The sequence below is a fragment of the Mirounga leonina genome, unplaced genomic scaffold (genome assembly GCF_011800145.1).
Source record: "Mirounga leonina isolate KUSES-001 unplaced genomic scaffold, KU_Mleo_1.0 Mir_129, whole genome shotgun sequence".
NCBI classification, from domain to species: Eukaryota; Metazoa; Chordata; class Mammalia; order Carnivora; family Phocidae; genus Mirounga; species Mirounga leonina.
The window spans coordinates 48,444,919-48,457,649 of NW_023270323.1; the positions used below are offsets into that span (position 1 = coordinate 48,444,919).

General features: G+C 35.3%; 1 protein-coding gene across 9 annotated transcripts in view; it reads right to left on the minus strand.

Annotated features, from left to right (window-relative positions):
* The window catches only part of N4BP2 (NEDD4 binding protein 2), an 89,795-nt gene that overhangs the window by 55,306 nt on the left and 21,758 nt on the right, over positions 1–12,731 (minus strand). For 7 of the 9 annotated variants that reach the window (XR_004679252.1, XR_004679254.1, XM_035005099.1 and 4 more), the window contains exon 3: positions 2,140–2,482. The exons of 1 other annotated variant lie outside the window; for it this stretch is intronic. Coding sequence is in view for 5 of the 8 variants with exons in the window: in XM_035005099.1 (XP_034860990.1) it covers positions 2,140–2,368 (229 nt within the window). In the remaining 3 variants the exon portion in view is untranslated. Of the gene's footprint in view, positions 1–2,139; positions 2,483–12,731 lie in introns of those variants that run through there. One more of the 9 variants, XM_035005101.1, reaches the window with a different exon arrangement.

A 12,731-nucleotide genomic window follows, 5' to 3' on the forward strand; every position in this document is an offset into this window, starting at 1 on the left:
AAACATGGGGGGAAAAAAAAAAAAGAAAGCACGCAAGCAAACATAAGAGGTATTTCTACGAAGAAACTCTACATAATAGAAAAACCACAAGGTCAACCAAAATAATTAAGGTGTATATAATAAAAAACAGTATTAAGTAAAAATAAGTAAAAGATATTTTTTTTTACAATCTCCTTGCCCCTTTTGCTATTTATATGTAGCAGAGCAATCAGACAAAGCCAAAAAGCAGTCACACAAAAGAAAAGTCCTTACACAGAGTGTTGGAAAAAATTAAAACAATGGTATAAAACAACAAAAAAAATATGAATAAACAATTCACACAAGAATACAAAAATTAATATATAATCATGTACAAAAATGCTCAATAATCCTGTTTATTTAAAGAAAAAACAAATTAAGAAAAAGCAAAATTTTATTCCCATTAAAATCTTAAACTAATACTACACGATGCTGAAAAGGCTGTGGTGAAACCACTATATTTAAACAGTGCTAGCAGGATAACAAATCAGCACACCTGTTTGGTAGGCAATTTAGCAGTATGTTTCCAAGAACTGAAAACTGTTCTTACCTTGTGACATATGAAAATAAAACGTTGGACTAAGAAAAAAAGCCAAAAGAAGGGAAAAGTGGTTTGTACCAAGATGTCCTCTGCTGTATTAATTATTCATGAAAAATTTAGATATAATTAAAAAATTAGAGCACAACAATTCAGTGAAATATTAGAAAGCTATTAAAAATAAATACAAAGATCACGGCAACACTGAAAAAATGCTTATGTTAAGTTTAAAAAGCAGAATACATAATTTCATCAATACTATTATTCAAAATACTCAAAATATCAGTATTTATGAACAAGGTGTAGAGAAGATCCTGGAAAAGAGAAATGTTTTTTGTTAGGATATAAGGGTAATATATTTTTCTTGTAATTCCTCATTACTATGTTAGTGTATCTGAAACAGATTTTTAACACCTCAACAACAGGAAATAAGTATTGAAGTCACACATAAAATTCTACAAACTATCATTTCTCAGCATCATATGGACTGCCGAAAACTGTTTTTTTGCATACATAAGAGGATAGTTAAGATATGCTCACATCACAGTCCATGCAATGAATAAAAATGGAAGTTTCTCATGCATTAGCAAAACTTCCCCAATCTAGAATAATTTTATCTTATACTAATCATGGCCAATAGCAACACTAAGCAACAACATTTATTCATTCAGTCAACTTTGATAGTTTGTCTATTTGCCAAAATACTTGTAAACAATTTATTACAAGTTATTAATAATACTATACTGAAGACTTCACAAAAAAAAAAACAAAAAACACACAACTCAATTCTCACCAGAAAAGTCCTATGAGGTACATACTACTATTTTTCTTATTAACAGATAAGGAAACACCCAGAGAGCTTCAGTGGCAGAACTGGAAATCTAACCCAGGTTTCTTGACTCCAAAGCCAATATTGTGAAACACTACTCTATTAGCATCAAAACCTAATCAGCTCTCATTCCCACAATTACAATTATCTTTTCACTCAATAAATATTTACTGAGGTCCTATCTGAATCATTTGCTATTTTAGGGGCTGGGGATACAGCAGTAAAAACAGTTTATAAAATCTGTCTTTATGGAGCTTACATCCTAAGACAGTGGTTCTCAACTGGGGATGATTCTGGTCCCCAAGGGACATATGACAACAGATGGAGGCATTTTTAATCGTCACAACAGGCTGCTGAAGGTTGCTACTGGAATCTACAGAGTATAGGCCAGGGATGCTGCTAAACATCCTATGATTCACAGGAAAGCCACTCACAAAAAAGAATTATCCAGTCCAAAATGTTAATAGTGCCAACCTGTTCTAGAGGGAAGATAAAAAGAAATGAAACATAAAATATGATATCTATACATACATCTTATATCTAGAACTGTGTATTTCTCAAAAGCAGAAAAAAAACAATGCTTTCTTCTTCATATCATTCACAGTATCAACTTAGTACCTTGCCCATAGCAGATGCTCAATAAATTAACAAAACAGAAATAAGGCAGTCATTTTTCTATATTACTACTGGTCATGGCACAGTACATGAAGTCTACTTATACGATGCAAAGTGTTCAAACTAAACTTTTTCTCACCTTTGAAATCACATTCAGAAAGCATCAAATACACTACATCGGGATCCAGATCAGAAAACATCTCTGAGATACTGGTGAAGAGTTCCTCCTGATCAACTTTTGTCTCACACATGGAAGGAAGAGTAGTAGTTGGCTCCTCATGACTAGCAACACTGGATACGACAACTTCCTTAGAGCTTGCAGTCTTCCAAAAAGGATTTCCCCCAAGATTTTTCTTTCTCCTTGGCATTCTGACTTCCAAAACTAAAATGTTTCCCTTTTCTTATTTAAGATGTTTGATATTTAAGTCATACCTCAAAGAAAACACGGTTAAATATCTTGCACAATCCAGCAGTAATAGGACCTAAAATAGAAAGCAAGTAAAAACACTCAGACTATATAGTTATATTTCCATTTCTAAAATCGGAATGACATCTTTATTTAACTCTAAGAAAGTACCATCAACTCTGGTAGCAAAGCCAAAAAGCAGTCAGACAACTTCTCTCTCTCCAAAATATTCAAATTTTGCCAGGATTGAACACGTTAAAAATCAAGATATTAACAAATATAATGAATTTTCGCAACAGTGTGTACACTGTTTTACTGTCATTATTTCATTTTTGAAAACCATAAAACAGTATTCATAACGACAACGCCTACTGAACACCTACATTTGGATGTCTAATAGGCATTACAAACTTAACATGTCCAAAACTGAGCTCCTGATCGCCTCCTTCATATCTGCTCTTCTCAGTCTTTCCCGTCTCAGTTAATACAACTCTATTCCTCCAACTGCTCAGGTCAAAAATCTTGGAGTAAATCCTAACTCCTCTCAACCCAAATCCAACCAGTAAGCCAATCCTGTCAATACGACCCTCAAATGTATCCAGACTATGACCTTGCCTCACTATCTCACTGCCACCACAGCCTGTTGTCAAGATTACTGTAAAAGTCTCCAAACCAATCTCCTTGCCCCTTTTGCTATTTATATGTAGCAGAGCAATCAGTGTGACTCAGTTAAACTACAGGTCAGATCATACATATCTTCTGCTTAACTATCTACTGGCTTCCCATTTCACCCAGAGTAAAACCCAGAACCCTTAAAATGGCCCATAACTCAGACATGTGTTACTTCAGTACTGTCATCCCTAAACCTCTTTCCCTTTGCTCAGTGTTACTCCAGCCACACTTGGCCTCCTTGTTCTTCTTCAAACACACCAGCCATGCTCCCCTCAGGGAATCTTTACATTTGGCTCCCTCTACCTAAACTACTACTCTCTCAGGTATCTATAAAAGTTTATTTCCTCAACACCTTCCTATCATTACTTAAACGTTACCCACGTAAGAAGTCGGTCCCCCAACACCACTTACCCTACTTTCCTTACTTGAATTTTCTCATAAGACTTATCAACTTCTAACACAGTGTATGTTTTACTCATTTTTTAAATTGTATTTACTACCCATATTCAAGTAAAGTGTAAGTAAGCTCCACAAGGGCAGGGACTCATTGATCTAGAGAACCCCAGATAGTCTACTTGCTTTCTCCACTTGGATGTATCTAATAAACATTTCAAATTTAACTTATCTAAAACTAAATGTCTGATATTTTCTCCAAAACCTGCTCTAACCATTTGGTCTGGCTACTGTCATTATTCACTCATATTCCAGGGTCCTAAATGTTCTCTCTGCTTCCAACCCTTGTCTCCTACAGTCTATTTTCAACACACCAGCCAGAATGATCTTTGTACAACATACAACATACATACATACATACATACAACAACACACAACAAGTCAAAATGAATCAAGTCTGCTCTAAATCCTCAAGTGGTTCTCCACATCACTCAGTAAAAGCTAAAGTTCTTAGAGTAGCCCACCTCCCTGCAGGCCTTTGATGTACTCTTCCCCTGAATATCTGCACTGCTAACTCTCACTCCTTTAAATCTTTATTCAAGTGTCACAGTGAATGATTTCTTCCTTGATTACCCAATTTAAAATCATGTCCCCTGCTCCCTCTGCCCCAATCTCCCTTTCCTCTAACCACCCATTGGCCCTTTACACCCATACTATAAAATGTACCTTTTAATTAAATTTATTGTGTCATAGCTCTCTCCATCTTCCAGAACTGCACTGTCAGTACGGCAGCCACCGGCCACATGTGCCTATTTAAATTCAGTTAAATTACACCTTTCTTTATTAATAGCACTTTATTAATAGCACATTAATAGAATGCGGAGGGGGAAAAACTGCCAGAGACAGAGAAGGACATTATATAATCATAAAGGATCAGTGCACCAAGATAACATACCAACCCTAAATGTGTATGCACCAAACAAAAGAGCCACTAAATAAGTGAAGCAGAAGCTGACAGAACTGAAATGAGAAATGGACAGATCCACAATTATAGAAACTTCAAATCCTTCTCTCAACAACTGATAGAATAACTAGACAGAAGATGAGCAAGGATACAGAACACAATAACACCATCAATTAAGGATAGTCAATCTTTATAGAACACTCCACCCAACAATAGCAGAATACATTATTTTCAAGTGCCCACCAAATATGTACCAAGAAAGACCATGTCCTAGGCCTTAAACTCCAGCAAATTTAAAAGGACTGAAATCATATAAAGTGTATTCTCTGACCACAATGGAATCAAACTAGAAATCAATTAACAGAGAGATAACCGATAAATCTCCAAACACTTGGAACTTAAGCAATATACCAAATAATCCATGAGTCAAAGAGAAAAAGTCTCAAGAAAAATTTAAAAATACATTGAAATGAATGAAAATGAAAATATACCACATCAAAATTTGTAGGACACAGCCAAAGCAGCAATGCCAGAAATTTATAGCAAATTCATAACCAAATGCATACAAATCACAAAAGAGGAAAAGTCTCAAATCAATAATCTAAGCCCCCACCACTATTACCTAGAAAAAGAAGGGCAAAACATAAAACACTGATGAAAGAAATCAAAGATTTAAATAAATGGAAAGACACAGCATGTTCACAGACTAGAAAACTGAACATAGTAAAGATGTCAATTCTCCCCAAATTGATATGCAGAATTCCTATCAAAACCCCAGACAAAGTTTTTGTGGATATGGACAAGATTATTCTCAGATTTTTTTGTGGATATGGACAAGATTATTCTCAAATTAAATGGAAAGACAAAGGAACTAGAATTGCTAAAACAATTCTGAAAGAGAGGAATCAGTCAACTCAATTTCAAGATTTGTTATATCACTACACTAACCAAGACTGTATGGTATCAGTAGAGGGACAGACCTATAGATCTGAAAACAGATTATAGATTTGGAAACAGAAGAGAGAACCCAGAAATACAGCAACATAAATATGCCTAACTGGCTTTAGACAAAGGTGCAAAAGCAATTTAATGGAGAAAAGACAGTCTTTTCAACAAATGAAACTGCAGCAAGTGGACATCCACAGATTAAAAAAATAAACCTTGACCTCAGTTTCACACTTATAGAAAAATTAACTAAAAATGGATCAAGAACTTAAATCCATAAAACTATAAACATCTTAGGAAAAGAAAAAAAAGAAAAACAGGAGGAAATCTCCAGGACCTAGAGCTAAACAAAACACCAAAAGTATGATCCATAAAAGGAAAAACAGATAAACTGTACTTCATCAAAATTAAAAACTTTTGCTCTGTGAAAGACCTTGTTAAGAAGATGAAAAGACAAGTTACAGATTGGAGGAAATATATGCATACCATATATCCAACAAATGACTAGTATCTGAAATATATAAAGAACTTATCAAAACTTCACAGTAAAAACCAAACAATTCAATTAGAAAATGGGCAAAAAGCATAACACCAAAAGGATATACGAATGGCAAATAGGCACATAAGAGATGTTCAACATCATTAGGCATTGAGTAAATGCAAATTAAAACTACATACAATGAGCTATTACTTACACATCTATCAAACTGGCTAACATAACTAATGACAATACAAAATGCTGGCAAGGATACAGAGAAACTGGATGGCTCATACACTCTGCTAGGAATGAAAAACAGTACAGCCACTATGGAAAAGAGTTTGGAGGTTTCTTTAAAAACTAAACACGTAACATCATATAACAACTCAGCAATTGCATTTCTGGACATTTATCTAAGAGAAATCAAATATTAAGTTCACCCAAAATCCTATAAAGTTTATAGCTGATTTATTCATTATAACTGAAAAACAGAAAACAATTCAGATGTCCTTCAATGGGTGAACGGATAAACAAATTATACTTCCATTCCATGAAATACTAGTTAGCAATAAAAAGGAACAAACTGATGATATACAAAAACAACCTGGATGAAATTCCAAAGTTATGCTGAGTGGAAAAAAGCCAATCCCAAAAGGCTATTATATATTGAATGATCCCATTAATATAACATTTTTGAAATGACAAAATTACAGAAATAGAGAACAAATTAATGATTGCCAAGAGTTAAGGAAGGGACGGGAGAGGAGGACAAGTGGGTGTGGCTATACAAGGGTAAGTTGGGGGATTCTTGTAGTGATGGAAATGTTCTATAATAATGACAATATCCTGGTTGTGATGCCATAGTATAGTTGTGCAAAGATGTTTCATCAGGGAAACTGGGTAAAAGCACAGGAGATTTCTCTGCATAATTTATTAGAACATGTGAATTTGTAATCTCAAAACAAAAAGTTTAATTATGAAAAAAGCATGTTAAATTAAAAATTCATTTCATCAGTCATACTACACACATTTCAAATGCTCAATTACTACATGCAGTTAATGATTACCATATTGGAGAGCAGAAATAGTAAACTTTTCCATCAGTGCAGAAAGTTCTATTAGACAGCACTGTTCAGGAATATAAGTTCCATGGAGCAAGTGAATATCCCATCTTGGGAAGCAAAAAAGTACAAAGAGAAAGTCATAAAGAAAAAAAGTACTAACACATCTAGCCACATTTAAATGTAAAAGACCTATGTATCAGAAACAAAATCAGGGAAAAATATGTACAACATACAGCAACTGTTTTCAATTTTTCTCCTTCCATTCTTTCATAAAGAGGGTTTTGCATCCACCATTTCTACAACTACCCTAAAATTGCTCTTATCTACCAACAGTGCACAAGAGTTCCTTTTTCTCCAAATCCTCGTCAACACTTATTTTTTTGATTTCAGCAATTCTGACAGGTGTAAAATGATATCTCATTGTGGTTTTAATTTGCATTTCCCCAATGATTAATGATGTTGAGCATCTTTTCATTTGTCTGTTGCCTATCTGTATGTCTTCTTTAGACAAATATCTATTCAGGTCCTCTGCCCATTTTTAATCAGATTATTTGTTTTTTGGGTATTGAGCTTTTTGGAGGTTCCTCAAAAAATTAAAAATAGAATTACCATATGATCCAATAATTCCACTGCTGGGTATTTACCCAAAGAAAATGAAAACAACTGATTCAAAAATATACATGAACCCCTATGTTTATTAAAGCATTATTTACAATAGCCAAAACATAAGGGCGCTTGGATGGCTTAGTTCGTTAAGCGTCTGACTCTTGATCTCAGCTCAAGTCTTGATGACAAGGTCATGAATTCAAGTCTCCATGCCCAAGTATCCATCAATAGATGATTAAAGATGTGGGATATGCACATACACACACACACATACACAGTGGAATGTTACTCAGCCATAAAAAAGAATGAAATTTTGCCACTTGCAACAACACGGATGGACCTAGAAGGTATAATGCTAAGTGAAATAGCCAGAGAAAGACAAATATCATATGATTTCACTCATATGTGGAATTTAAGAAACAAAACAAATAAACCAAGGGGGTAAAAAAAGCCAGACTCTTAAATACAGAAAACAAAATGGTGGTTGCCAAAGGAGAGGTAAGTCAGGGGATGGGTAAAATAAAGGGGATTAAGAGTATGCTTATATTGATGAGCACTGAGAAATGCACAGAATTATTGAATCATTATGTTGTACACCTGAAACTAATATAACACTGTATGTTAATTATACTTGAACAAAAAAATAAAATTTTTTTTAAAAGGGAAAAAAAAGTTTTAGGTATCTTAAGCAACCAAAAGGTTCTGGTACCTTCTCCCATATTCATTTCAAAGTACAAGCCATTCTATGGCTAAAATTAACAAGTCAGGAAACGACAGATGTTGACGGGGATGTGGAGAAAGGGGAACCCTCCTACACTGTTGGTGGGAATGCAAGCTGGTGCAACCACTCTGGAAAACAGTATGGAAGTTCCTCAAAAAGTTGAAAATAGAGCTACCATACGATCCAGCAATTGCACTACTAGGTATTTACCCCAAGTACAAATGTAGGGATCCGAAGAGGTACGTACACCCCGATGTTTATAGCAGCAATGTCCACAATAGCCAAACTGTGGAAAGAGCCAAGATGTCCATCGACAGATGAATAAAGAAGATGTGGTATATATACACAATGGAATATTATGCAGCCATCAAAAGGAATGAGATCTTGCCATTTGCAACGACGTGGATGGAACTGGAAGGTGTTATGCTGAACGAAATAAGTCAATCAGAGAAAGACATGTATCATATGACCTCACTGATATGAGGAATTCTTAACCTCAGGAAACAAACTGAGGGTTGCTGGAGTAGGGGGTGGGGTGGGAGGGATGGGGTGGCTGGGTGATAGACATTGGGGAGGGTATGTGCTATGGTGAGCGCTGTGAATTGTGCAAGACTGTTGAATCACAGATCTGTACCTCTGAAATAAATAATGCAATATATGTTAAGAAGAAAAAAAAGAAGAAGATAGTAGGAGGGGAAGAATGAAGGGGGGGAAATCGGAGGGGGAGACGAACCATGAGAGATGATGGACTCTGAAAAACAAACTGAGGGTTCTAGAGGGGAGGGGGTGGGAGGATGGGTTAGTCTAGTGATGGGTATTAAAGAGGGCACGTTCTGCATGGAGCACTGGGTGTTATGCACAAACAATGAATCATGGAACACTACATCTAAAACTAATTATGTAATGTATGGTGATTAACATAACAATAAAAAAGTAAAAAAAAAAGTACAAGCCATTCTAAACTAAAATAAATGAAAAAGAAGCCTAGAAAGGCTCTGATTTTCCCTGACTGTGATTTATGTTGTTCTTTTTTTGTCAAATATTAAATTGTTTTCCTAAAGAAAATAAAAATTGCTCTTATCTAAATCACCATTGATGTACTCATCAATGATAAAAGTCAATGATAAAATTCACCAGGAAGATACAACAATTCTACAATTCTAAGCTTGTATTCAACTTGTAAAATCACTCCCTCTGTAACTATTAGAAAAAGGAGCACCCCCAACAAAATAGAAAAAAAAAAACAAAGGCTGAACAATAAGGACAGAGGAGATCAATAAATAACTTGGCTTAATATCTATACAACACTGGACCAAATAACCACAGAATACACTTTATTTTCAAGTATACATGGAATTATATTAGAAATTAGTAACTAATGGGGCGCCTGGGTGGTTCAGTCGTTAAGCGTCTGCCTTCAGCTCAGGTCATGATCCCAGGGTCCTGGGATAGAGCCCTGCATCTGGCTCCCTGCTCAGCGGGAAGCCTGCTTCTCCCTCTCTCACTCCCCCTGCTTGTGTTCCCTCTCTCGCTGTGTCCCTCTCTGTCAAATAAATAAATAAACAAATCTTTAAAAAAAAAAAATTAGTAACTAAAATATAACTAGAAAACACAATTGTTTGAAAATTAAGAAACAGACTCCTATACTTGAGTCAAAGAAGAATTCCACTATATTAGTGAAATGCTAACATCAATTTAAGATTATAGTTAAAGGGCGCCTGGGTGACTGAGTGGGTTAAGCATCCAACTCTTGATTTCAGCTCAGGTCATGATTTCAGGGATGTGAGATCAAGCCCCAAGTCCGGCTCTGTGCTTAGCTCAGCTCTGCATTTAGCTAGGGGTCTGCTTGTCCCTCCCGCTCCATCTCTGTCCCTCTCCCTTCTCCCCTCCCTCCACCTCACAAGCACTCTCTAAATAAGTAAAATCTTTTTAAAAAATAAATGTAAATTTAAAAAACAAAAATAATTAAATTAATATTATTAGAAAATATTTTAACCAAATAAATATATCCAAACTTGTGAGCTACAACTAAGGTCATGCACAGAAAAAGATGCATACAAATGCAGGTGCCTGGGTGGCTCAGTTGGTTACGCATCTGCCTTCAGCTTAGGTCATGATCCCAGGACCCTGGGATCAAGTCCCAGCATCAGGCTCCCTGCTCAGCGGGGACTCTGCTTCTCCCTCTCCCTTTCCCCCTTCCCCCTGCTCATACTTTCTCTCTCTCTCTCAAATAAATAAATAAAATCTTTATTTAAAAAAAGCTGCATACAAATGCATATATTAGAAAAAAAGAAAGGGTGAAAAATCAACTGTCTAAACATTCAATAAGCAGTTGAGGGGGAGAAAAAATAGCAAATCAAACCCAAAGAAACTAGAAAGGAAATAACAAACAGCAAATACAAAATAGAAAACAAATACACAGTAAATGGGATCAACAACATCAAAAGATGGTTCTTTGAAATCTAAACTAGCTTAAAAACAAAAAAAAACAAAATAACACCCCATTAAGAAGAACAAATCCCCGGCAAGAGTGATCAAAAAAAGAGAACGGATGCATGGGTGGCTCAGTTGGTTAAGCGGCTGCCTTCAGCTCAGGTCATGATCCCAGTGTCCTGGGATCAAGCCCCACATCGGGCTCCTTGCTCAGTGGGGAGCCTGCTTCTCCCTCTGTCTGCCCCTCCCCCTGCTTGTGCATGAGCGCTCTCTCTCTCTCTGACAAATAAATAAAATCTTTAAAGAGAGAGAGAAGGTACAAATTACCAATATCAGAAATGAAAAAGGGGACATCATTATCAAGTCCACAGACATATTTTAAAAAGAGAGAGATCATAAACAATTTTATGCCAATAAATTTTAAGCTTTAAATGGAATGCACATTTTAAAAAAACACATATCATACCATATCTGAAATAACAAGATCTAATAGTCCTGTATCTATTAAAGAAATGGATCTAGAACTTAAAAGCTTCCCACAAAGAAAACCCTAGGGTCGAGGTGGCTTCATAAGAAAATTCCACTAAATAATCTGTAATACCAATCTTACACAAACTCTTCTAGAGACTAAAGAGAAAACACTTCCCGACTCATTTTATGAGGTCAATCTAACCTTGATACCAAAACCTTACTAGGATATTAAAAGAAAAAAATTACAGGCCTATTTCACTCATGAAAATAGATACAAAATTCCCAAGCAAAATATTACAGTAGTAATACATAAATTATGAGTGATGTTATACAAAATATAAAAATTATATTAGTTATAAATATAATGTACCACAACCTGAATTTATTTTCAGATTATAAAGTTGTTTTAATATTTGAAAATTATTCAATTCAATACCCAGCATTACCAAAATAAGAAGAAAAATTGTAATAATCAACTCAATATATGCAGAAAAACTATTTGAAAAAAGTCAACATCCACTCATGATAAAAACTCTACATGAAATAGAAGGGAATAAAGGCATGTCCAAAACACACACACCCACACTCCCCACACACACACCCCCTTCATACATAATTAGGAAATGCTAAAAGTTTACCCTCTGTAATCAGAAATAAGATGCCTGCCATCACCATTTCTATTCTACAGTACTACATGGTACCAGAGATCATAGCCAGTGCATTAAGACTTGAAAAGGAAATAAATGTTGTAAGGATTGGAAAAAAAGAAATATAACTGTCATTATTCACAGGCAATACAACTGAGTACACATAAAATCCAAAAGAATCTACAGATTATCTTTTGGATTACCCAGATAATTTAGCAAAATTACTAAACTGTATTTCTCTACACCAGCAATTAGAAAATAAAAATTAAATTTAATGTTCTAGACCTATCAGCAGCATTTACATAGCTGATAAATCCCTCCCTCAAAGAACATCCTAAGGATATTATATTCTTTTAAGAACAGGGTTACTATCAGAATTTTCTCATCATTCAACTTGGATAAAATGACCTGTTGCAGGGCTTAGCCCTAGGTTCTCTTCTTTTCCCTGATTTACCCACTTCTTTGGTGACCTCTCCTAGTCTCATGGTTTTAAACACTAACATAATGCTAATAATTTACATCTTCAAACTGCACCTCTTCCCTAACCCCAGACACACAAACTACCCACTAAATACCTCCACTTTGTATATCTAATAGACATCTCAAACCAGGCATGTCTAAAAGTGATCTCAATCTTCCATTGCAGACCTATCCTATCTATAATCCTCCAATCTCAGCTAATGGCAATTTCTAGTTGCTGAGGCCAAAAAACTAGGAGTCATTTTTGCCTCCTCCTTCCTGCACACTTCATCTGATCATTCAGCAAAACTTGCCAGTTCTAAATTCAAAATATATTCAAGTCATATGATAACTCTTACGTTTAACCTTCTAAGGAAGTGCCAGACTGTTATCCAAAGTGGCTGCACCATTTTCAAATTCCACCAGCAATATATGGGGGTTCCCATTTCTCTATATCCTCACCAACACCTGT